Source organism: Apteryx rowi, unplaced genomic scaffold (assembly GCF_003343035.1).
Source record: "Apteryx rowi isolate R43461 unplaced genomic scaffold, aptRow1 scaffold_780, whole genome shotgun sequence".
Taxonomy (NCBI): domain Eukaryota; kingdom Metazoa; phylum Chordata; class Aves; order Apterygiformes; family Apterygidae; genus Apteryx; species Apteryx rowi.
Window position 1 is genome coordinate 268,698 of NW_020451072.1, and position 22,525 is coordinate 291,222.

A 22,525-nucleotide genomic window follows, 5' to 3' on the forward strand; every position below is an offset into this window, starting at 1 on the left:
TCATATCCACATTTAAAAAAAAGCCTCACATAGCTAAGAAAACACATTAATTTTAAAACTCTGTTGCATCCAGTCACAAGAAAAACAAGAGTTATCCTGAAGAGGAATCCTGAAGCAGAATTATCTGACCCATTAAGGACTCATTTTTAAGATGCAAAACATCCTCCTTAGAGTCTGAGCTACCGCAATTCCTATTATTCCAATACGGCCTGTGATAAACAGAATTTTCAACTGAAAATGAGGATGAGCATCTTTACAAGATCAGGCACACATACAGTATGAAACATGTTTACAACATGTGAAATTTTAATTAGAAGTTAACTAGTCAAAGACAGACTATCTATACCTCTTTTGATTTTGTTTTCTTCTCCTTAGGAGGAGCTGAGCTTTTGACTGAACTTGCTGCTTCTGCTTGTACGATTTCTCCTTCCTTATTTGGCTTCTTTTATACACAGGCAAAATGAGAGATGTAATTACAGGGAAGTTTGCAAAAAAAAAAGAAAAAAGGAAAATTGTCAAGATAATTTTAAAGTAAAATATTAAGATAGTAATGGCAATATTTTACAGCAATAAAGGTATGCAATGGCAAAAATTATCAATACCTCTGTCATCGTTGTCTTCTTTTCTTCAGTAGAAGCAGTACTACAGGTAAAATCAGATGATAGGGCATCTGCAAGCTCATCATCTGTCATTGGTTTCTGAGCAAGAAATTGCAAACTAGGTTACAATTATTAGAACTCAAGTATCAACACAGGCAAACTCAGTTTAAAATCTGAGTGTGCTCCATGCTTACTCACATGACTCATAAGCACATGTTGCTGTTGCAATTTTGAGTTGTCACAGAAAAAAATAAACATATTCCCCCTCATTTGTTGATGCATTTTTTTAGATAAGCTTTTATTTTTGTATGTTAAACTTACAAACAGTGAAATTAAAACTGGCTTACTGAATGATCTTGCTAAGTACAGAAATTCAGGTAGACCTTGCTAGAGACATTACCAAGAGACTCCTGCATGCATAGCCACTATTTCCTGTCTTACTACTATTATGCCCAAAATTTCAACAAGCATTTGATTTAATTGTTTCAGCTTCAGTCAGTGTCCTGAAAGTTTCTATTTCTTTATTTAAAAAAAATCTGTGTTAAATCCTATTATTTTTATCAGTATTCATGTCATCTGGCAGCCCCAGGGCCCTCTCCCACTTCCTGGAACTTTTGATGGCAGAAGACTTTTTAATTTTCCCAGGAATCCAATGATAACATTGATTTATTTTCACCTGGCAATATAAAAAAAAGTCTTACTTCAGATCGTTCATCTGTTTTTGGTGGGAATCCATCTTTGCCATCCCTTTTGCTCTAAAAAAAGGATTAGTTTTGTGGTGAATGGGAAACAATAATATACAAAAAACAAGAAAACATGCACAAAGAATTATTTTGTTCACTTCACTAACCTTCAGCAATTTAACATACTCTGGAGGAAGACTACCCTCCCGTTTACCCAGTTCTTCTAAGTATCTTGAAGAAATATCTTCCTATGAAAAGAATGCACACATTAACATTTTTGTACTTTTGTTTATCGAACAGCTTATTGTTTCTAATGTAGAGCTATCTACAGTGATACTTCTGGAAAGAAAACGCGAGGACTGTTTAGGTCAGAAGGCCAGTCTTGGAGCCTGACCAGAGAGCGTCTTTCAGAACCTAGTGTCATGCACATGCATCTCAACYAGCTTCAACAGTAGATGCTATTCAGCAAAACCCTGCTTCTCCACAGTCAGGATCCTTCTGCAGTAATATAAGTCATTTCAATGTCTCAGGCCATGGAATATATTACTCTACCTAGATTGAATTTTAAATATTTATAAATTCTGAAGTTTTTATCATGGGTGACTACTGCATTGAGCCAGTAATCTTAATCTTCCTTATGTAACTCTCACATTCAAACTTGGAAAAGTATGCATTCTTCCCCAAATTCTCAATGTTTTACTGTGTTGCAAGTAGAAATGAAAGCTCCTAGGTTATGTTTCTCTTAAGCCTCCATCATTGCCTTTTGTAAATCTGTTAGAGACCATGCTTGGAAGTCAGTAAAAGAGCAGTGAACCTTCTTGACACTTCACTGTTTTCTACTGCAATATATACATAATTACATCATGTCTGTATTACTAAAAACAATGCTAAACTGCAACTGTGTGAACTCTGTTTTACTCCTTGGCAAACCAAAGTGACAATCACCAGATCAATGTAACAGTGACCAACTATACATATATTTTAGAGATGAATCTTCTTAAAAAGAAAAAATATATATATACACATATAAAATACCGTAATTTCCGGACCAGTGTAAACTGGACTAGTAGGCACATCTTCTTCAGGTCCACCTAGAGTATCTAGTAGGCTATCCAGTGCAGACTCATCCATATGAGGCTAAAAATAAGCAGAGGGTTATAGAAGTTATTATTCTGTGTAAAGAAAAATCAAAATTTGAATCATAGAGAATTTGTAGAGAACTCCTGGAAACAAAACCGAAAGCTTGTTCTGAGCAAGTCTAACATTCATTAAATGTTTTCAGTGAGAATTGTTCTTAAACTCCTTCCTCAACATCAGTAACAAGATTATTTTTATTTATATAGCAGCTGATATATCTATACATACATACATATATATACATACACACACACACTTATAAAAATGTAACTGAAGATGAAATTTAATTAGCTTTTTGTTGACAGCAATACTGGATGCAGTAAAGAGTGACTCTAAGCAAGGCCTTTTAGATAAAACACAAATGGCATGCCAGCATTCTGTTAGGCAGTCTCTCAGGTGGTTCTTCACCACTATACATAACTAGTACCGCTATACATAACTGCTACTTAGGAATACTTCAGCAATTGCCAGTTTAGTTTCTTTATGCTGCAAAATGGATGAAACTATTGCTGAAAGTGAAGTGTTACAAACAGACATTTTTACAAGGGAAGCATTTGTCTGGGACTGTATTTACCATTTATTTACTTACCTCAGTGCTTGACTCATCAGCTGTAGTAGCCATACTTGCAACAGCACCAGCACCAACTGCACCTGCAACAGCTGCACCACCTGATACAGACTTGTTTTCAGACTTAGCCTGGAGAAATAAGAGAAAAGGTATGAGACAGCATTATTACATGACCTTTTGTTAAAAATTCCAGAGACAACTAAGTAAAACAGAGATGTTCCACTCAGGTATGTACATCTGTTGTTCCTGTTCATCTACGCTTCCACAAAAAGCAGATAAAGGCTAGTTCTACCTACTGGTTGAGTGGTCTGGAAGATGGGTAGCTGCAGTTTGCTTGATAATACCAAGCCTAAGCTAAAAAGTCTAACTCAGAGGCTGCATATATTTATTTTGGACTCAGCAATAGGCTAATAAACCTGTATAGCTTCCAGAAGCTTGGGCAGAGTGAGCTCACCATTTATGTGCAATACTATGTAGATATACTGTTTCCAGCATGATTCTGCTGTGGAAAAAAAAGTGTGCAATTTTAACAACTTTACCTCTTTCTTTTACTTTGCCAGTAAAAGAAGTCTGCAGTGCAAAAGGATTATGAGGCCCTTTCCGAGACTCTTTAGAAAGCTTTCATTTACACCTGAATCGCTTTGAAGCTTAGTAGTTCTCAATATAGCATTAAAATCAGCAACTGATATAGCTCAAACAGGTAGACTGAAAACTGCCTACTTACTGTTTCAGGGAATTAGGTGCTTGCTAGGAGCAACATCAAGACAGGAAGCAGATTTCTACATTACTGACATTCTCATTTACTGCAAAAAGATCCGAGTTGTAGGAGAGCTGCAGAAGTCCTCTATGTCATTGCAGCCTTRTTACCCAGACACATGCAGACCAGATGTCCAAGAAGTCCAGATTCTCACTCTGCTACACACTTTTCCTCCAGCTTTTTGCCTCACTCACCCCTCTGAAATGACTCCTCCCCACCCTTTTCCCTAACCTATCTCTTTCCAGTTTTCTTCAGAGTCTTGCAGTTACGGAGGATGGGCTGCCCACTGCAGACTGCTGGCCTGCTGACCTTCCACATTTAGAGCAGAAATTGCTACTACAAAACATGCCCAAAACACTCCATAGATAAAGGAGTATGGTAGTGCTCATATAAAAACCATTCACTTGATTGACTGGCAGGTCCTATCTGTTCACCTTTCAGTAGTGAAAGGGCAGAGGAAAAACTGCAAAGAATCAACTATATCCAAGTATTTCCAAGGAACTTGTAAAAACCTTGCAAGAATGACAGAGAAGCCCCAAACAAAAAGTTTGCATGAATGACAGAGGARCCCCAAACATGTAATACATAGGTACAGACTTAAGCAGGCCTACAACTGAAATAAGAATCTTAATGTGACTTATTTGGCTAACAGCCAGAACATGTTAAGTCAATAAAAATAGATGTGCGAAGAAGACAAAACGTGAATGCACATCAGGATCAGCAAACAACTAGTGTAAACTACCAACGTCAGCTGGCTGTGCAGCTGTATCTGCCCTGCAGCTGATGCTTATCCATTAATGCTATCATGGGTAAGCAGGAATTGGTATATTCAGTATGYTATTTAAGTAGTAGGCAAAATCTGAAGTTTCTGAAGTCCCAAATTTTGGAGCAGCACAGAGGAGGTTTGTCGTACACACCTTTAAAAACAGCAGAGTTTCAGAGTTTTTCTACATTGTGATCTTTGTGGCCCAGTCCGGTTTTACAAAATTCAGTATAAGAGAATCTTGATTTAGATTTCTATCCTCTGTAATAACATAAATAAGAAAAAATGGATTGCTACTTTTACTGTACCTTTGCTGTTTCTATGGAAGTTGGTGGTGAGGGTTGATCAGTTTGACTTGTAGYTCCTTTTCCTGTATTATTTGGTTTAGAAGCTGTTGTCACAGAAGGTTCGATTTGGCTTTTTCCCTGTATAGAGATAAACATATTGCTACTAGATAATTTTGGGCCTATTGTTTATTCATTTGTTTTAATAAAAGAGAAAAAGAAGAAAAATACCACAAGAAAACCCAAAGAAAAAAAWATATATAACTTACATCACCAGTTTCCTTTTGCTTCCCTTCAGTTGGCTGTTTAGTTTGAGAGTCTGTTGGCTGTCATTAAATAAAAATTTGAGATCATTTCCCTTTACCACCACTCAATGCAATGGAATGGGATCTAGACTAGTTCAATAAATACATCTACAAATAAACAGTGGCTGACTGGAAGTCATTAGATAGGAAATAATATTCCCTATCATCTAGGGAAATTCAGTAAACTCATGCTACATAAAGGAAGGTGCACTTCCTGCCTAGAATACACACTCTGAAGTGGACAATCCTTTAAACATTTATCTACATAGGGCTTTCTTTAATAGAAAAGGTGAAAGCCAAGGCTGTACCACTACAGCCATACTTTGAAAATGAGAGGGTCTTTTAAGGAGTTCTTATATTACTTTATTTTTAGCCAGCTATGTATACCCCTCCCTCCCTGACACACATGCAGTTTTAGAGGAGGCAGTAATAATTTCTCTTTTAAACTATATTCACAGGGGAAGGCACAGTTCACATTTGGCTAGAGAAGTTGGCATATGTACAGCCACTGCTAGATACTGTATGAGGCGGAAAAACATGCTTACAGTACTCCTACCAGTCACTTATCCTTAATTGTATTTTAAATTATGTTTTCAGCTAGTCAAAAACGAAATGGGAATCAACTTTTCTGATATACTCTTGCAAAACTATGGCTCCCTACTCAATTACYTCCTCCTGCCCTTTTGCAAATTAAGACTGAAATAACTTTGCTTTTGTGCTTTGAGTTTGGAGAGGTTTTTTGTTTGTTGGGGAAAGGAGGTTGCTTGCTTTTATACTTAGGATACTTTTTTCTTTAAAAGCCTCCAGTTTTTCTGTTCTCTTTGGGCTGGGGATAAGTAAGGAAAGGGAGTGGTAAAAAGGGAAGGAACTTCAATCCTCCCTAAAACATATGAGTCAATTTGGGTTCCTGATTATTCATTTAAAGAAAAACCAGTATGACAGCAAATGACAGAGGAAAAGCCCAGAGCTTGCAACTGATGTCTGAGCAAATTCCACATCATGTCTCAGATCAACTATCCAGAAAAATTAAAAGCACCAGCTTTCTCCACTTCTTCATACCTGCACTTAACTTGACTAAGCACAAGCTGGATTTAGAACTGGTTACCAGAAGGCTTCGGAAGCAGCTGCAAAGTGCTGACGCACACTGGCTGCTCTCCCACAGCACATCTCCACCCCGCCAGCTCCTGAGCTCTTCTGCAAACAGGTACGTTTCTCTCTACTCATGCAGCAGTTTCATGTGGCACAGTAGTAGCAAAGGATTTAGCTTGTCATTTCAAAGTCAGTCAAAGACCAAAGTGCAACAACTCACCAAAGGTGAAAGATAAGTACTCACCTTGGTTGACTGTGCAGTTTTTCCAGGTTCTGTTTTGGTTGTTGGTGTGGGCTGAAATATAAGCAGTGTACATACAGACAGAGATTAATATGCTTGGTTATTTTTAAGGGGTTAATTTATTAAAAGAGGAATATCTTTATATCAGACAGATTCATACCTGTGAGCAYATGTATTACACAACTAATATTTAATGCTTTGATTTTGGCAGTTTACAAGACTCTGGCACATAACTCCATCCAGGTGTTCTAGGAGTAGTCAAATGTGTGCATGCACACACACACATACGTCATATAAATATTTAACTTAAAGAGTGAAAAGAGAGAGAAGGAAGATTTTAAATGTAATAACACCTGAAAAACTTTTGCAGCCACACCACAAAAACCTATTCCTATGATTCACCTCAAGTCAAAGTACAGTAAACAATAAATTAATCCTAACAGAAACATGTAAGAACAAAGACTGAAAAGAAAAGGATCGTTATATTTGATAAGAAAAAAGAAACACGAAAATGGCACACTCTTCACCATATCTTATTAATTTTTTGCTGTTACTATTTCAACTGTGTTATGATTAACACTAGAAGAGCCAATGTGGCTACCGGAAAGTCATCTGGGGACTCTGAAAGATGGCTGTTGACTAATGCATGAGCCTCACAAGTTCTAGCTGGAGAATCACCAGGGGAAAACATGAACTCAGAGTGTGATTTGATCTATTACTGCTAGAAACAGCACTAGGTGGAAAGACTCTGAAGTTAGATATAGGGAGATGTATATCCACACACACGCCATGCAACAGAGCACACGTTCCTGAGCCAGCGCCCACAGAGACGGGTAACAGCCACAGGGCAGAGCTCCCCAGGGGTGTAACAGCTTGGTACGGAAAGCAGTGTAAGTTGTAGCAGTGCTACTCAACCCTGGGACCTTTCCTCCTTTGAGGCTGGCATCACCACGCTTCCTCTAGTGCCCACCATGGACACTAGCACCACATTTCATTGCAGGGTGTGCACATGCAGCAAGAGGATTTTCAGACTCTGCTTAGGAAATATGGGGCCACAGACAGAAACCCTCCATGGCTGTACAACACACTGAACATATTTAAAGTTGTTGAGAGACAAATAATAGACATTTTTTTTCAATCATTAAGTAAAAGTCAGTGAAGAAACAACAAAAATCCAACTAGACTGTAATTTAAAAAATGAAATTTCTTATTACACTTTTGCAAGTTTTTCTCATCTCTGCTGCCAAACATTAATTACTGTTTAGATATATCCAGCTTATATTTGCTAGCTGACTACCCACAAAAATTTGCTAAACAGTTTATCATTTTTTATGCAAGTATTCACATCCAAACACAGAACCACAAATACTTGGTTGTGAAATCCTGAACACCTATGCGTAGATACCCAGGCAGAAGATGGGCATAGGTCCTGAAGCTGCAGACCACAGCGAAGAACACAACACCACACGACATTCAGCACAGGATAGCATAAATCACAAAAAGCAAACTATTACTAGAGATGGAAGCCAAAAATTTCCTGGCCTGCAAACTGAAAAAAAAAAAGAAATAATAATAATAACAAAAAAGAAAATTGCTTAACCTCCCAGATTCCCCCTTTGGATTTTCTCTTCATGTGAACCCTGAATAAAACATAGTACTTCCCAGGTTCAGTCATACTTTATGTATGACTCCCACACATATATGCTTACTATATGGTTAATTCAAAGACACACACATCTATATGTGTACCTGTAAACTACTTAATCCTATATCTAAAAAGATAATCCTAAATTTTCACAGTTTTTAGCTTGAAAAGGTTGGATATATTTATATACCAAGTAAAGCAAAAAGTCGATCAGACATGAGATGTCCTTAGTTGGCAGCTAGGGCACAAAAAATGCCACAGAAGTTAGAGAATGAGGCTCAAGAAACATATGGTTTCAATAATTTATTTCCAAACTGTGGTGGGCTTACAGAGAAGGTGGCAACGTGAAGAAGCATGACAAAAGACTGTAATGGAAGATTATTAGCTCAAGACTAATGGCTCCAGTGGTAAGTGGTTAACATTTTAATGGTGTAACATCCTACAGCATCAGACACCATTTATTAGCAACTACATGCCATTATTTTCATATACTGTAAGTATTATTTTATTGACTACTTAGTGTATTTTATTGAGTAGGTTATGTGTTATTTGTTATTCTTGTGTAGCTTTTAATAATCTACCAAATTGCTCATACTATAAATTTCTGACAGTGCTGCAGAATATATGGACTCATATGTAAAATACTTTGATTCAAAACATTTAAACACACCTGAAGATGTTAAGGCCACACTAAAGCAAAAGACCCTGAATACACACCTGTGCATGCACACACACACACACACACCCCTCTACTTGGATAGACTTCTAGACATAATTATGTTCACATCTAACAATACAAATTTATTCCTGAACAAATCAAAGTAGTGCTCTCACATTTTCAGCATGAGGCTATGCACTGAAAGTCAACATTTAGTCATCCTTTAAACACAATCAATTGTGAGCGGTCATAGTGTGAAGACACAGCATCAGTTTATAATGTACACTGAGCTCCTACAGAGATAAGACGTCCCACGTCCCCTTCTACTACCTGGTCCCGCCTGCACTGTGCCACTGTCTGTGAGGCCACATGTTAAACTGACCCAGGAAACTGGCAAATAGCCTGGGAAAGAAAAAAATCTTTTTCAGCTAGATCAGTTTTCTTATTCAGTTAACAGTGCAGTTGCACAAACATCTACACCAGCAAAAGGAAGAAAGCCCAATAGGAAATGTTTTCCTCGATGGCAGTACTAGCACCCTGCTCCCTCAATTCCTCCAGCAAAATCCACCAGGTTCCTGCCCTCGCCTCCAGACCTCTGACCACCTCACTTAACCCTTTGGACATTGCCACAAAACAATAAATTCCACATTCCTCTCCCAGCTGCGCTAACTCCCAGGTTTTTCAGTGGCATAAAACCGTGAGAGACAAAGGATTTATGTATAGACCTGAGAGCTAAAAAGGGGTCCAGAGGATCTTTAAGGAAAGTGGTACAGTAGAGAGACTCTAAGAAAGAGAAATGAGACTTGGTCACAGCAAGCTGTGGAGTTAGTAGTTCACTTGCCAGAAATTTGGGATTAGAAATTAAAGCTCCAACACTCAGCAACCTTATTTCTTTTCAAAGACTACTGTCAAAATGCAGAAGACCTGCTTAACCAAGAAGAAGGAAGACATTAATAACACAGCACCTTTAAAAGAAAATTTGTCATACACTTGCAAATGCAGGACAGCGTTTCAGAGGGGTTGGTGTTTACCAGTCTTACAGCACTGAAGTTTACACCTCTGCTGCTGTAGCTCTGTTTCATCTTGCAAACACCAGCTTTAATGATTTCATTAGAAATTTACCACATTCTTCTGAGGGTTATTTCAAATCATAACTAAGAAAAAGACAATATCTATTTTTAGATAGCTGGCTGGATTCAATAATCAGGAATGAACATGATACAAATGAGTTTGCTCACAAACATAAAAGGAATCTGAAACTGGAGACTGACAGATACCTTCACTTATGAGTAACAGTCATCATACACAAAAGGAAAAGGTTTGTTGTCCAGCTCACTGCTAGCAGTGTAAGTCTTACATATTGTGTGTGTGTGTGTGTGTGTGCGCGTGCGCGCATGCGCGTGTGTGGAGGAAAATGGTTATAAAAATTAAATACATTGGCCTTCTGTAGCTATTAGTTCTGAAAAAAAAAATTTGCAGACATACTCAAACAAGAATATAGTGGTATTTAGAAGAGAGAGCTGAAAAAGGAAACAGATACGTCTTATAAAGACTTCTTTGTTCAGAAAAGTTCTAAAGATTCATGTGAGTGCTTGCTCAGAGTCTACAAGCAAGCAGTAACTTTACCTGTATATCTGTACAAAAAAAGTCTCTGTTTCAGCAAGAATTTTTTTTTTTTTTTTAAACAAGTGGCATTGCCCATCGGTCAATAAGTGGTCCTGATACTGCTTATCATCTCAATTAACGACCTGGCTGAAAGTGCACTTCCTCATCAAGTCTGTGGATAATACTAAGCTAAGGGGAAGCAGCTGATATACCAGAGGGTAGGGCTGCTGTTCAGAAAGATCTCAACAGGCTGGAAAGACGGACTGTCAGAAACCACGTGAAAGTTCAACAAAGACGAAAAGGCAACTGCATCTGGGATTGAAGAACCCACATAACACCACAGGCTGCGAGCTAATGGGATAGAAAGCAGCCCTGCAGAAGAGGACCTGGAGGTCCTCGTGGACAGTAGGTGGAACACGAGTCAGTAGCATGCCCTTGCGGAGAGGAGGGCTAATTGCATGTTGGGCTTCATTATTAAAAGCACAGTCCAAGGCACTGCTGAGGGAAGTGACTATTTCCCTCTATTCAGCACTCCTGAGACCACGCCTGGAGTATTATGTCCAGCTTTGAGCTCCCCCACACAAGACAACAACAAACAAAAAATTCTTCATAACAGAGGTGATCAAACATCAGAGCTGGCTACCCAAGAGAGGCCGTGCAACCTGCACGCTTACAGATACTCCAAGCTTGCCTGACAAGGCCCCGAGCTGGCTGATATAACTTCGGAGCTGTTCCTGCACAGACTGGGGGCTGAACCAAGTGACCTCCAGAGGCCCCTTCTGACCCCACTGCTCTACAATTATATAGGTACTTTTTAATCATATATACACAAAGTGCAAACAAGTCCTAAGCTTTACCACTGCACAAGTCCTTGCTGATCTAGTCTGATATTCAGTAATTTTATTGGTTTCACTATTATGGTTATGGAAAATGAAAGAATATGGGAGGGACAGAATCATTGCTCATTACTTTGGATAATAGTGTCAGGCAACAGGGGCATAAGCGAGGTTTACGAATCTTTTCTAACACGAAGTACAGGCATTGATGATACAGCTTCTACACTGAAGAAGTTATAGCCATTAAACAAGACAAAACAAGCGTAAAGGACAAGGGAAAGGAAGCTGACAGGCAGACACAGACGTATGACTAAGAAGATGAGGTTGTACATATACTAAAAGCTGAAACTTGCCCTGAATTCTTCAAATATATGAAATTATCAATATGCAAATAACCCTGTAATTACACTGGGAGGAGGGTTATATACATGTCACAAAGTGTGACTGAATTAAAATACAGTCAGGATTGTTTTCATAAAATTCTCCAAGTATTCTTGGTAACATTTTTTTCAGGTATTTTTCAAAGGAGAAATTAAGCTGCAGACAAGAAATATGCAAAGTAAAAGTGAGTCAGTATTAAAAAAAAGAAATTCCCTTGCTTTACATGTTTGTGCTTAATTGAAAAATGAGTTTCTTAGGAAATCATACCTTTGTTTCAGATGGCTCCATAATATGTGGTTTTGATGCATCAGCAGAGGGGGACTGTTTCTGAGGAATAAAAAGGAAAAGACGAGTTAAATTTCACCTTTATTACATGTAATTTATATTAAACAAGCATAAGCAACCTGGATTCATTAGATACCCAACTAAAAATAAAGAATGATTTATTACTGAAAAATAAGAGTTACCATTTTAGATCTTCTGCCTTGCCTKTATTTCTACAATACATTTACATAGGTATTCTACAGCATGATCCCTATATATCTCATTACAGCATTCTCTTCTCTGACATGAACTGAAAGCAAATTTCATATCAAGTATTGAAACAATCATAAATCCTGCTCTTCTATGAAGTACCCATACTTTCTGAGCAAGATTCTTGCACATTTCAACTTTCTTTTTAAAGAAACTGGATTCTTGGATTTACTAGTTTGTCACACAAAATATTGAATACTAAATTAGCAGAATCAAAAATGTTGAGATGAGAAGGAATACTTAATCACTATGTAACACAAGTCAAAAAGCGTTTCAGCGTGTCATGCAACCCTTGCACAGAAGCAGCAAACTACAGTCTCTTTTCCTAGCTTCAGTGATGTTACTCTCACTGAGAACAGCAGATGTTTCTGAATKCATCTTTCTCATCCCAGAAATGAACGTTCTAATTGTCTCAATACTTTATACAGATACAATACCACCTCTTTAGTCCCACTTAATGTTTGTCTGCCTAGCCATCCCAACAGCTGTATTTGCCATCTCAACCACAGCAACGTGCTCACAGTTTACATTCAAATGAATACCACAAATTCTTTCTAGATTTTTTCCTCAGATCTTTACTCAAGCCACTTGCTCTATTAAAATACATATTGTCTGAATGAACTCAGAAGCAATATTACTATTCCATACCAGGGGTGACTTCTTACTTCCATGAGGAAAATTTTCTCCTTTTAAACATGAAATAAAACTTTCAAGATAATTGGCCATTTTTAAATAGATCCACCCAGCACTGTCAAAACTTTTCATAGTACAAACATTTCTCAAAAATAAGACAAAACTTAGAGAGAATTTAAAAGGTACACTATGATGATGGTAACTTCTCATTCTGCGCAAATCCCAAAACCCAAGGACAGAAATACCAGCAGTTTTAGTTAGTACATCTGTCTTTAGGTCCTTCTGCCAATTTTTCATGGTTTTGCAGTTACATTTTTTCTATGCTCTTACACAACTTCCCAACCTTCTGTGCTGTGAGAAAAACTCACACAGTGCAACTGGCTATGTACAAATCTAAGGAAGCTAAGACGTCACTTGTGGGTATGTGTGTTGGAGGTGTGTGTGGAACATAGCTATGGGGACTTCCAGTCGAACTGCCAACACCAGTCCTTTCATTAACATGACTAACAATAATAGAGGAACTATGCTAAATGGTTAATTTTCACATGCAAGAGTGGCACACAAAGCCTTTTCTGATATTTTGCACATCTCTGTAAGAGGTTTAACGACTAAACATATACTGGAGATACTCTACAATTGCCATACTATTTTAAGCAAATAATTTCTGCTTCCATGTATACATACAGATTGATTATAATAGATGACAAATTTTGGAGGGGTGGAGAGGAAAATCACATAAGAATGTATAAAGCCTCCTACATCAAGACAAGGAACAAATATTTTTAACAACCTTTTTATATACTTCAACCATCACTACCAGGTAATCTGTAGGCAAAAAGGTCATATTTTTCCTATTCTGCATAGTAACAGACTTTCCTTTCCTTTTCTTAATTTTCTATTAAATTAATCTGAATTCCTTCTAGATGACTAACAAGTATCTGTTCTACACCTCTTCACATTAATCATCCTAATAACTATTCATTTAATAAAGATATATCACTCTATATTGCATAGCATGAATTATTTATAATTTATCTGAGCACTTCTCCCTCCCTCCCCTTCAAAACCTCCCACCAAACCTTTTTCTTACAAACTGCTGAAAAATTCTTTGCAACATTTCACTACAACCGCACCGCGACAACCTCCGAAGATCCTCTCCCACAGCACTATCCGACTGCGACAGTGTTACCATCATGGTTGCTGTAACATTGCTTCGCAGAAGGCAATCTCGTTTAAGGAGGTCTGTCTCAGGCGAAGCTTTACAGCCCTGTATCTTAGCTAAAATCTCTCTCTCAAAAAACCCCCCAAAACAACAACAACAAACAAACAAACAAACAGCCTCTACTTCTCTCTGTGCTATCCAGCTGAAATACTTACAAGCTAGTAGTAATGAGGAGACATATGAGAAGTTTAAATGCTCATGGAGGAATAAGAAAAGTTTGAGGATAGTGACAGTCAAATAAATGGCTGCTGATCAACTACTATGAAGAAATGTCAAGCCATCCTCCCCTGCAAACACTTAGGGCTGACAGAGAGGAAAAAAAAAAAAAAATTTATCTTTTGCTGGGGACTCAGAAGGGAGAGACTGGGAGGGCACAGGGCACTTCCTACTGCAGCTGATCTTCATATATAGAGAAGGTGGCACAGCACTACCTTCATCTTCTGGCTCCCTCAGAGGCAGAGTACATCTTAGTTTCACTGCAGAGCATTTTTGCCCAAATTACCCAACATTCAGGGTCTCTAGCTGTCCAGACCGCCCCATGACAGAGCCCTACAAGGAGGAAGGAGGGTCCTTGTCCCTCCCAGTCCTTTCGCACTCCACCTCACGGGGTGGCAACACAACAAGCTGCAGACATCTAAATATTTGTTTGGTTACTATCACGCAGCCAATAAAAACAATCCGACTTTCTTGTAAGGCCACTTTTGGACGAATTCCTTTTACTGTGGGTTGTTTTGGTGTTCATCCTCGGGGGGTTGTGAGAGTTAGCCAGCAATATGCAGCTGCCAAAAAAAGCCCCGCGTACTCTACTTGCTGCAGTCCGACAGTCTGCATAGATGAAGCCTCGCCTCCCGATGCAACATATGAATGCATGTCAGGCTTGGAGGTAAATATTACAGTGTTGCCTAGTAACTAGCATAACTACTGCCTGACACATGGCTCACCGGAAGTTGGAGGGAGACTTTAAGATAGGGAGGCACACCCTGTTCCTATGAAGGGATGGTAAACCCCTGCCACTGCTTGGGCCAAACAAGCCCTGTCAAAAAAGGTTAAATTTTCAAATAGAAAGCAGGAATGATGGGAGTTCGATTTGCCCTTGAAGTGGTAGGACAGAGAGAGGAAAATCACCTAAGTGCTCTAGCAGAAAAAGCCATGTTTTTCTTGTGCTTTTGCAGATACCCCAGAGGGCAGAACCTGCAACGGATGGAAAAACGAACATCATTAGCACTGAGGCTTGTTCTTCCCATGCCCTCACCTACGTGGGTCCTGCCCAGATGGAGGTGCCGATGCTGGCGGACACCACGCAGCTGAGGGGGTCAGCCAGGAGCTCCCGGCCGCGCGAAGAGGCAGCTGCTGGGGAGCTGCTCTGCAAGCGGCTGCGCGAGGAGGAAGACTCCATTGCACGACACCTGGGAACATACCGACAGCAAGCGACCCGCAGAAACACCCCAGAAAGGGCACGAAAGGATCCAACTTGAAAACGATAAACTGAGGAGCAAAGTGCTACTACTAAGGTTGAAGAGATCAAACACAACAACAAAAAGCCCCCCCAAACAAACATAGAGAAGCGAGGCTGGCAGCAATACTAAGAAAAGTACTGAAGGTTACAAGGCCACAAGGTGAGATACTACTGCCAACAAACAAACAGTACCCAAGATAAGACTTGTTACCATGAGTGATAAACATAAAATACAGGAAAAATTTTCCATTTTTTGGTTTGATCCTCTCTAGGACAAGTGCTACATACAGCTGTATCCAGTTTTGGCCATCACACTTCGACAAAGATGAGAAAAGAAAAACCTGAAGAGAGGTTTAGAAAAAGACAATTTATGAAGAAAAGCCAGGTGTAAGAGACTGGAATTGGCTAGTTACAGGAAAAGGAGGATGGCACCTGATGTCCTGTCCTCTCTGGTCAGGGAGCCAAGAAAAGTGGAAAACGAGGGAAACTGGCTTACTCTGTAGCAAAGAATATTTGAAGCCACATCACAAAGACTTATTTCCCTACAAGACTAGTCTCTCTGTGGAAGTGGCTACCTGGAGGAACTGCAGCATTTACAGCACTGGAAGCTTTTGAAACAGGTTAGACAAGCATTTACTCAGTGATCCAGCTATGCTCGCTCTGGGACAGCAGGCTCAGTGGCCACTTGATTACTCTTTTGGGCTTGCACACCTTTGATATACAAGTTGCGACTACTTCTCAGGCTTAGTGTTAAGACAATTTTATCATTTCAGTATTACTAACTTACTGAGTATATGACGGACAGAAGGAAGAAAAAAAAAATCACCTTCCACAATAAAACACCAAAGCATAATTTTGTTCCAATTTACATGTGTACATCCAGCTGACTTTGGTTACTTCAATTATGGCTGTGTACCTCAAGGCAAAATTTACTTTACTGCTATGTGAGACTAAAAATGGCTACTTCTTAACATTAATTGTTCTGTTACTAACCCTTGATTAACAGTGATTGTTAGATGCGGGCAACAAATGCTCTTGGGAGTACTGTTGGGAAAAAATAATGGGTTAATTTGCTTAAGTGAAATACCTTTAGAGCCGTTATGGGTTAAATCTTTCAGTTGCTTTAATGGTATATTTTAATAGCTATGCAACTCTTACCTCTATGAGTCCTATAGAAGCCTTTTTAACAGAAAGAGGGCCAAGAATAGCAGAGGACTGATGTATTTCATAACATTGTGAGCAAAGCAATATACAATTTTCAAAATGAATTCATGCCCCCCCCCCAAATCAATATTATGATGAGTCACATAAACACAATTCCATCCATTTTCCATTATGGCAAGTGGAGTTGCAAAACACAATTTGAGCCAAAATCTATGTATGCGCATATTTGCACAAGCAAGCATGTGCMCATGCACGCGGGTCCGTGTGCATACATACACACAGTGGCAAACTAAAGCATGCAGAGATTTAAAACGGGAAAAAGTACCACAGAAACTACCTCTTGTTGTTATACATGAATGGTCAGCTATTAGGTCATGAGGAAAAACAGTGACTTTTAACAGGAGAAAAAAAATTGATCAACTGAGAGAACAATATTTCTTTTGGAGATCTCAGGCTGTCAGCTAATTTTGCAGAGGTTTATATTAAAAACTTAAAATATGGAGTAGCAGGACATAAGAATCCAGTTTGTACCTGCGGTCACTGGTATGCTTACCTAAAACATTCTTTTAATATATACCACTATACTGTCTTTTTGTGAGGAGTTTCTGTGTAGAAATAATTAGCATGATTCCTTTTCTAAACAATTTATGTTACAAGTTCTAATGTCTAACTATCACATGTGACTATGGGTGTGCCTATTTTATTTTTGAAGGCTATTATCGTTGTTTGAATTCACACACATTGCATGTTATAAACAAAGCCTATTGCCCATGCCAATTGCTGAGTGGATAAATTAAAAAAAAAAAAAAAAAAAGTAAAAGCCAAAAAACACACACTGAAAAAACCTTAATGGACAGTTAGTTTTTCAGTAGCTAAATGCTAATTCAGTATAAAATCCTATACTAAATTTTGTTACTTTGATACCACTAAGCTCATTCCAGCCCTGACTCAGCAAAGCCCCTGCCTTTGTGCCCAATGCCATTAAAACCACCACCAACAAAACCTCCAAGATTTTAGTATTCAAAAATTAAGATTTATTTAAATAGGCAGCTTGTTGAATTCATGCGTTTGCAGCTGAATTTTTCAATACATATTTAGTTTTAAATATTCATACCTTAAAAAAAAAACAAAAAAAAACCCTCTAGAGATGCTTCCTGTGCTTTTGAAATCCATAAACTCCATGGATGTGAATACAATTTAAAAATCTGTAGAAACTCTTATCCACGGATAGTTTAACATTCCACAGCTTGACAAAGATAAGAAAAATAATTTCCGAAATAAGAGTCCCCCTTAGAAACTAATAAAGTCAAAAATACATTTGCTCTTTTGAAATGCAGGTTCACAGTTCAGAGCAAATATGAAGAATAAACTGAAGTACAACTAGAATGCATTAATTATTAATATTCTGCAGAGCATTATATATATATAAAACATATATATAACGCTCTGCAGAGGAGTAAACAAACCTCAACAAGTAACTTCACTAGGTATCGAACTGAGGGTGCATGGAGACTCTTACAAGTTGAGAGAACAAAGGCACTGGCTGTCCAGGGATGGACTGGTACGCAACAAAAATGCGGGTGGAGACCCCTGCATGAAACTGAACATCAGGAAAGCCTCGTCAGCACATTCCAGTCTTAAGTGGGCTCTTTGGAGAGCTCTGGAAGTACATGCTCTGCCTGACACCTTCAAACTCCATTGAAACTGTCCTCCTGAATGACACTAGTATTAAAAACAAACGGTAGGTTTATGTTGTTGCCTTTTTTCTGAACCTGAAAGTCAAACATAATAAATCAGAAAGACAAAGACCAGCACTGGTAACATCAGACCAAGCCTTTTTGCAAACCTCAATTTAAAGGATGATCCAGGTTACTCTTGTGAAAAAGACTAACCATGAAATTTCATTCTTCTGCACTTTTCTCATGAATAAATATTTGCAACAGATATTAATCTATACACAGCAGTAAGATCAACCATCATTTAGAAATGCTAAAAGAGCATGAAGGAAATGAACAAATACATTTCCTCATGAAAGAAAAGCATATTAACAGATTTTTAAAGAGACTGGCTTGAACCAAGAAATGGAAGAGCCAATTTGTTCATAAAGCACTTTTTTTACAGTATTAAGTGTTTCTAAATTTACTGAAGATCCCATCAAGACAGAGAAGCTTCATAACATGGGTTCATACCTCTTGTTTTCTTCTGTTTTGATTACTAAAATAAAATTTATGCTGTTTTAGCAGACAAAAGAAGCTTGGCAATACGTAACCCCTAAATCCTGTACTATCAATTAAAGCTGATACACCATACTGTTCAAATTTAAAGTAACAGTTCAATTTAAACAGTGTTTTTTAAGATAACCTACTTGCATTTGAATTTGCTGATGCTGTATGACATGTTATCAAGCACCAAGTGTGATTAAGATCAAACTTACCACAGTGAGTAACAAAGGCTTTGTCTACCTAGAAGCTAATATCAACCAAAACACCTTTAGGTTAGATGTCCGTTTTAAAATCTCTGTATTTCAGCAACCTATGTCAAGTCTAAAGCTTAAAACCAGTAGGGTTTTCTTATCTTAAAGTCACTGTTGAGATTCTGAAACAGCTTTATGCTTAAATAAAGAACACTCCAAGGTGGGTGAGCAACAATTGATTTAACTCATTTTTGTACCATTTGCCTCTTCTCTTCTTAAACTTTCTATACCTCAGTTTATGATTACTTACATTCTGAAAATTACTGATATGCAGAAAAACTTACAACTATCCCACAGAGGATGGGAAGAAATTCTGTCTGCTCATTTGTTAGTATATCCTACTGTGTCTAAAGGGTTTTTTTKTTGTTGTTTGTTTGGTTGTTCATTTGTTTTGGGAGAAGTAGAGGAATGGAGTTTGCTAGAATATGTATGCTATCTAAGCACAGAGAGCCTCAACATGCACACAAATAGATGGTTCAGTTTGATCTGCGAGCAGAAGAAATTATTTACACTTAAGTATTTTTCATGGCTTCTGCTCTATAACCTTTCCTATACAAGGATGACTTCTATTTGAGGTGGTTTTGTGATTACAAGTGATCTGGAAAGAAAGCCAGCATGTTCCTAACACAGAAAGGATATTAGAGTTCACATGCTGCCTTCACATTCCTTATGCATGCCAACAGACCACCTCTTTAGYATCTTTAGTAGGCTATACACTGTTTCCGTTACATGTAGTTAAAAGCAAAGACTGAAACAAAGCTCTACTTTTGGATCCAGACTGTACCTCTCCATCATCAAATTCAGACTTTGTTTCACTGGAAGTTTTTAAGACTCATAGCTTCAGTCAAGTAAAAGCATTTTATTTTCAAACTTATTTTCCACTGTCAGAAATGTCCTTTTTCCTTGTATATTTTATGAACAGTGACCTCAGCAGGCCCATCTGATCGCAGTATGGGCTACCTTGCATCAAAGTTCCCTTGGCTAGGCATAAAGAATTACTCGGATAAGCCACAGTTCTTGAGCATCAGGTAAAACGCCTCACTGGGGATACGGAAGTGACATGAAAAGAGTTTTCACATGAATAATTTGTTTTAAACTCCCCATTCTTATTTCTTCTTAAAATATGCTCTTTGGTTTTATGTCTTTTTGGAAAAATCCTGTTTTATTGCTAGAACTTCTACAGGTTGGCATATACTGGAATTTTATTTCCATTCAGTCACATTCAAATACTTGAAGCAGCATGTCAATATTATCATTGCTCTTCTCAGTTTTCCACTCTGCACAATGGAGCGTTGCAGTAACGTACGTACTGGGTACTGCAGCAGAGCGCTCCTTTCCACAGGCAGCTCAAAAATGCTCTTCTCACCTCTACATTTTACTGTGCAGAAATGTCCTGCAGAAACAGTTAATATCTAGCTGTAACTACTACAGTTAACAGCTTTCGTTTCTGTTTTGTTTTAAGCACCAGAATGTTCCAAAGCTATCTGCAGCAGCAAACTGCAAGCCGATAAGGAAACACCAGGAAAACAAGCTGTTAGGTGCCAGCCACATGCCACATAGAGCTGCTGAATTCAGGTAGCATTTGTGTCACTTGCTCTGGAGTATTACTGAGGAAGAGCATGAAAAGCTCTGCTCCAAGAGAGCTGCAATATAAAGGGTAAATTACAAAAGGAACCAACATTCTTGAAGGAGAAGTTTAAAAAGACAAAAGTGTCATGTAAAAGAGAACTTTATCATAAACCAAAGATTTCTGAGGTTAATGAGCTTGATTATTTTTTATTACAATAATCTAAATAGGCAATATTCATAATGGCCAGCTAGTGGTCACAAGAACTAGTGAAAGATACTCTGAATCAGAGATTGGATTTTTAGTGTGTAGAAGCAAAAGGAAATTATTAGTAAAGCAGTATGAACTGATATACCCACTGTCACACAATGGCATTTGTTAACCAGTTGAGTGGAAAATAAGATAGGAGGACAAACAATAATCCCCATATCAAGTCATCTTAATAGAACTTTGTTTTTAAAATATCATCTCTCCTATATAACCTTCATGTAGTTTTTTTTTTAAAACATGCCCAAATTGTTTGAGAAAAAAAAATATATATATATTGTTTTACTACTGCCACTTAAAAACAGCTGGATTGAGGCATTTCATATTTCTGCACCAGCTCTTAACTCGGACCTCTCAAACTTGCTTCAGCAGAGCCCTCAGCATGCTCTGGAGGAACAAGCACACTGTCGTTCAATCAAACATATAAAACCGCCATCTTCACGAGGCCTTGTCAGGCCTCAGAGGGGTCTCTTCCTGAAGACCAAAAATTGCAGGTTTATAGTTAAGTTCAGGCGTACTTCTACTAAGCAAGGCACAAAGGCAGGCAGGCATGCAGACTGTTTCTTCCAGAAGCAGTCAAGTCTCTGAGCCTTACAGAGACCATGAGGAATTCACAAGACCAAGGACCTCTCTGCCTTCATACTTGTTTTTGCCTTTTGCAGTAGAAAGGCTGCAGGAAGTCCCAGGCCTCTGTGAGTCCGTTTTTCTCCAGCGCAGGAAAGCAGCAAGAGCAGGAATGATCAGGATCACCACAGTGAGCACTACCTCACTGAAAGAGAAAGGTGGCTCCTTTACCTTGTGAGGACAGAGGTTTGTTTCTCAGTCTCTCCTCCACCCCAACCCCAGTCCTCCCGGAGCCATTACCTTTAATGCAACACAGCTTTACCTAGATTTCAAACTGGGAGTGTCCATTTAATGTTCACAGTTACAGAACTAGCGCTGTGACAAAAACAGGCCTGGAGACTCAGAGGCAAGACGAGGCACTGAAACTCTAAGGTCAGGACAGGAGTTTTCTCCTAGTTCTACATACCCTGCATAATCAATTGCTTCTGTAAGAAAAAAGGAAAAAGCATCATTCTACACAAGGGGCTGACAATAATAAATATTTCAGTCTAGAAAAGGAAATCTCTTATCTAGAAGAAATAATTATCCATATGTTTTATGTCAGTTAAAAGATACTGAACAAATACAACAGTGGGAAAATTAGGGACCAAAAAAGATCACAAATCACGAACCCAGTAGAGGTCTCTGCGAAGTTCACGAACTATTGTTATTTAATCTACAGTTATCGCTTTCACCAAAGGGAAAAAGGAGAAGCAGGGATGATACTGATACTGTCACATCTCACACGGAACAAATCTTGTCTTCTCAGTTTGTTTTTGGACCAAATTGAAAACACCTGGGATTATGGAGCAGTGGTTTTATTTTACAGTAACTATAATTACATACTGGCATAACCTAAGCAACACCTAGCTATCTAATATCTAGTACTACCTAGCTATCTAATTTCTAGTACTATAGAAACAAAAATAATAGCCATTTTAATGGAATGTATGAAATGTATGATTTTGTTCCATGTGATTGCATGCATCTGATACCTCTGCATCTTTTCGGTATCAAATATAACAAACTCTTCTTGTTAAAATGGGTATCAGTAC

At 38.3% G+C, this 22,525-nt stretch overlaps 1 protein-coding gene across 6 annotated transcripts in view; it reads right to left on the bottom strand.

Annotated features, from left to right (window-relative positions):
• Window positions 1-22,525, bottom strand: part of CAST (calpastatin) — a 68,920-nt gene that overhangs the window by 20,636 nt on the left and 25,759 nt on the right. For 4 of the 6 annotated variants that reach the window (XM_026088702.1, XM_026088699.1, XM_026088698.1 and 1 more), the window contains 10 exons: window positions 11,819-11,878; window positions 6,430-6,480; window positions 5,061-5,117; window positions 4,816-4,932; window positions 3,009-3,116; window positions 2,318-2,419; window positions 1,450-1,530; window positions 1,301-1,354; window positions 603-698; window positions 347-442 (listed from right to left, as the gene is read on the bottom strand). In XM_026088702.1, the coding sequence (XP_025944487.1) occupies window positions 347-442; window positions 603-698; window positions 1,301-1,354; window positions 1,450-1,530; window positions 2,318-2,419; window positions 3,009-3,116; window positions 4,816-4,932; window positions 5,061-5,117; window positions 6,430-6,480; window positions 11,819-11,878 (822 nt within the window). Of the gene's footprint in view, window positions 1-346; window positions 443-602; window positions 699-1,300; window positions 1,355-1,449; window positions 1,531-2,317; window positions 2,420-3,008; window positions 3,117-4,815; window positions 4,933-5,060; window positions 5,118-6,429; window positions 6,481-11,818; window positions 11,879-15,192; window positions 15,334-22,525 lie in introns of those variants that run through there. The other 2 variants (XM_026088704.1, XM_026088700.1) reach the window with 2 other exon arrangements.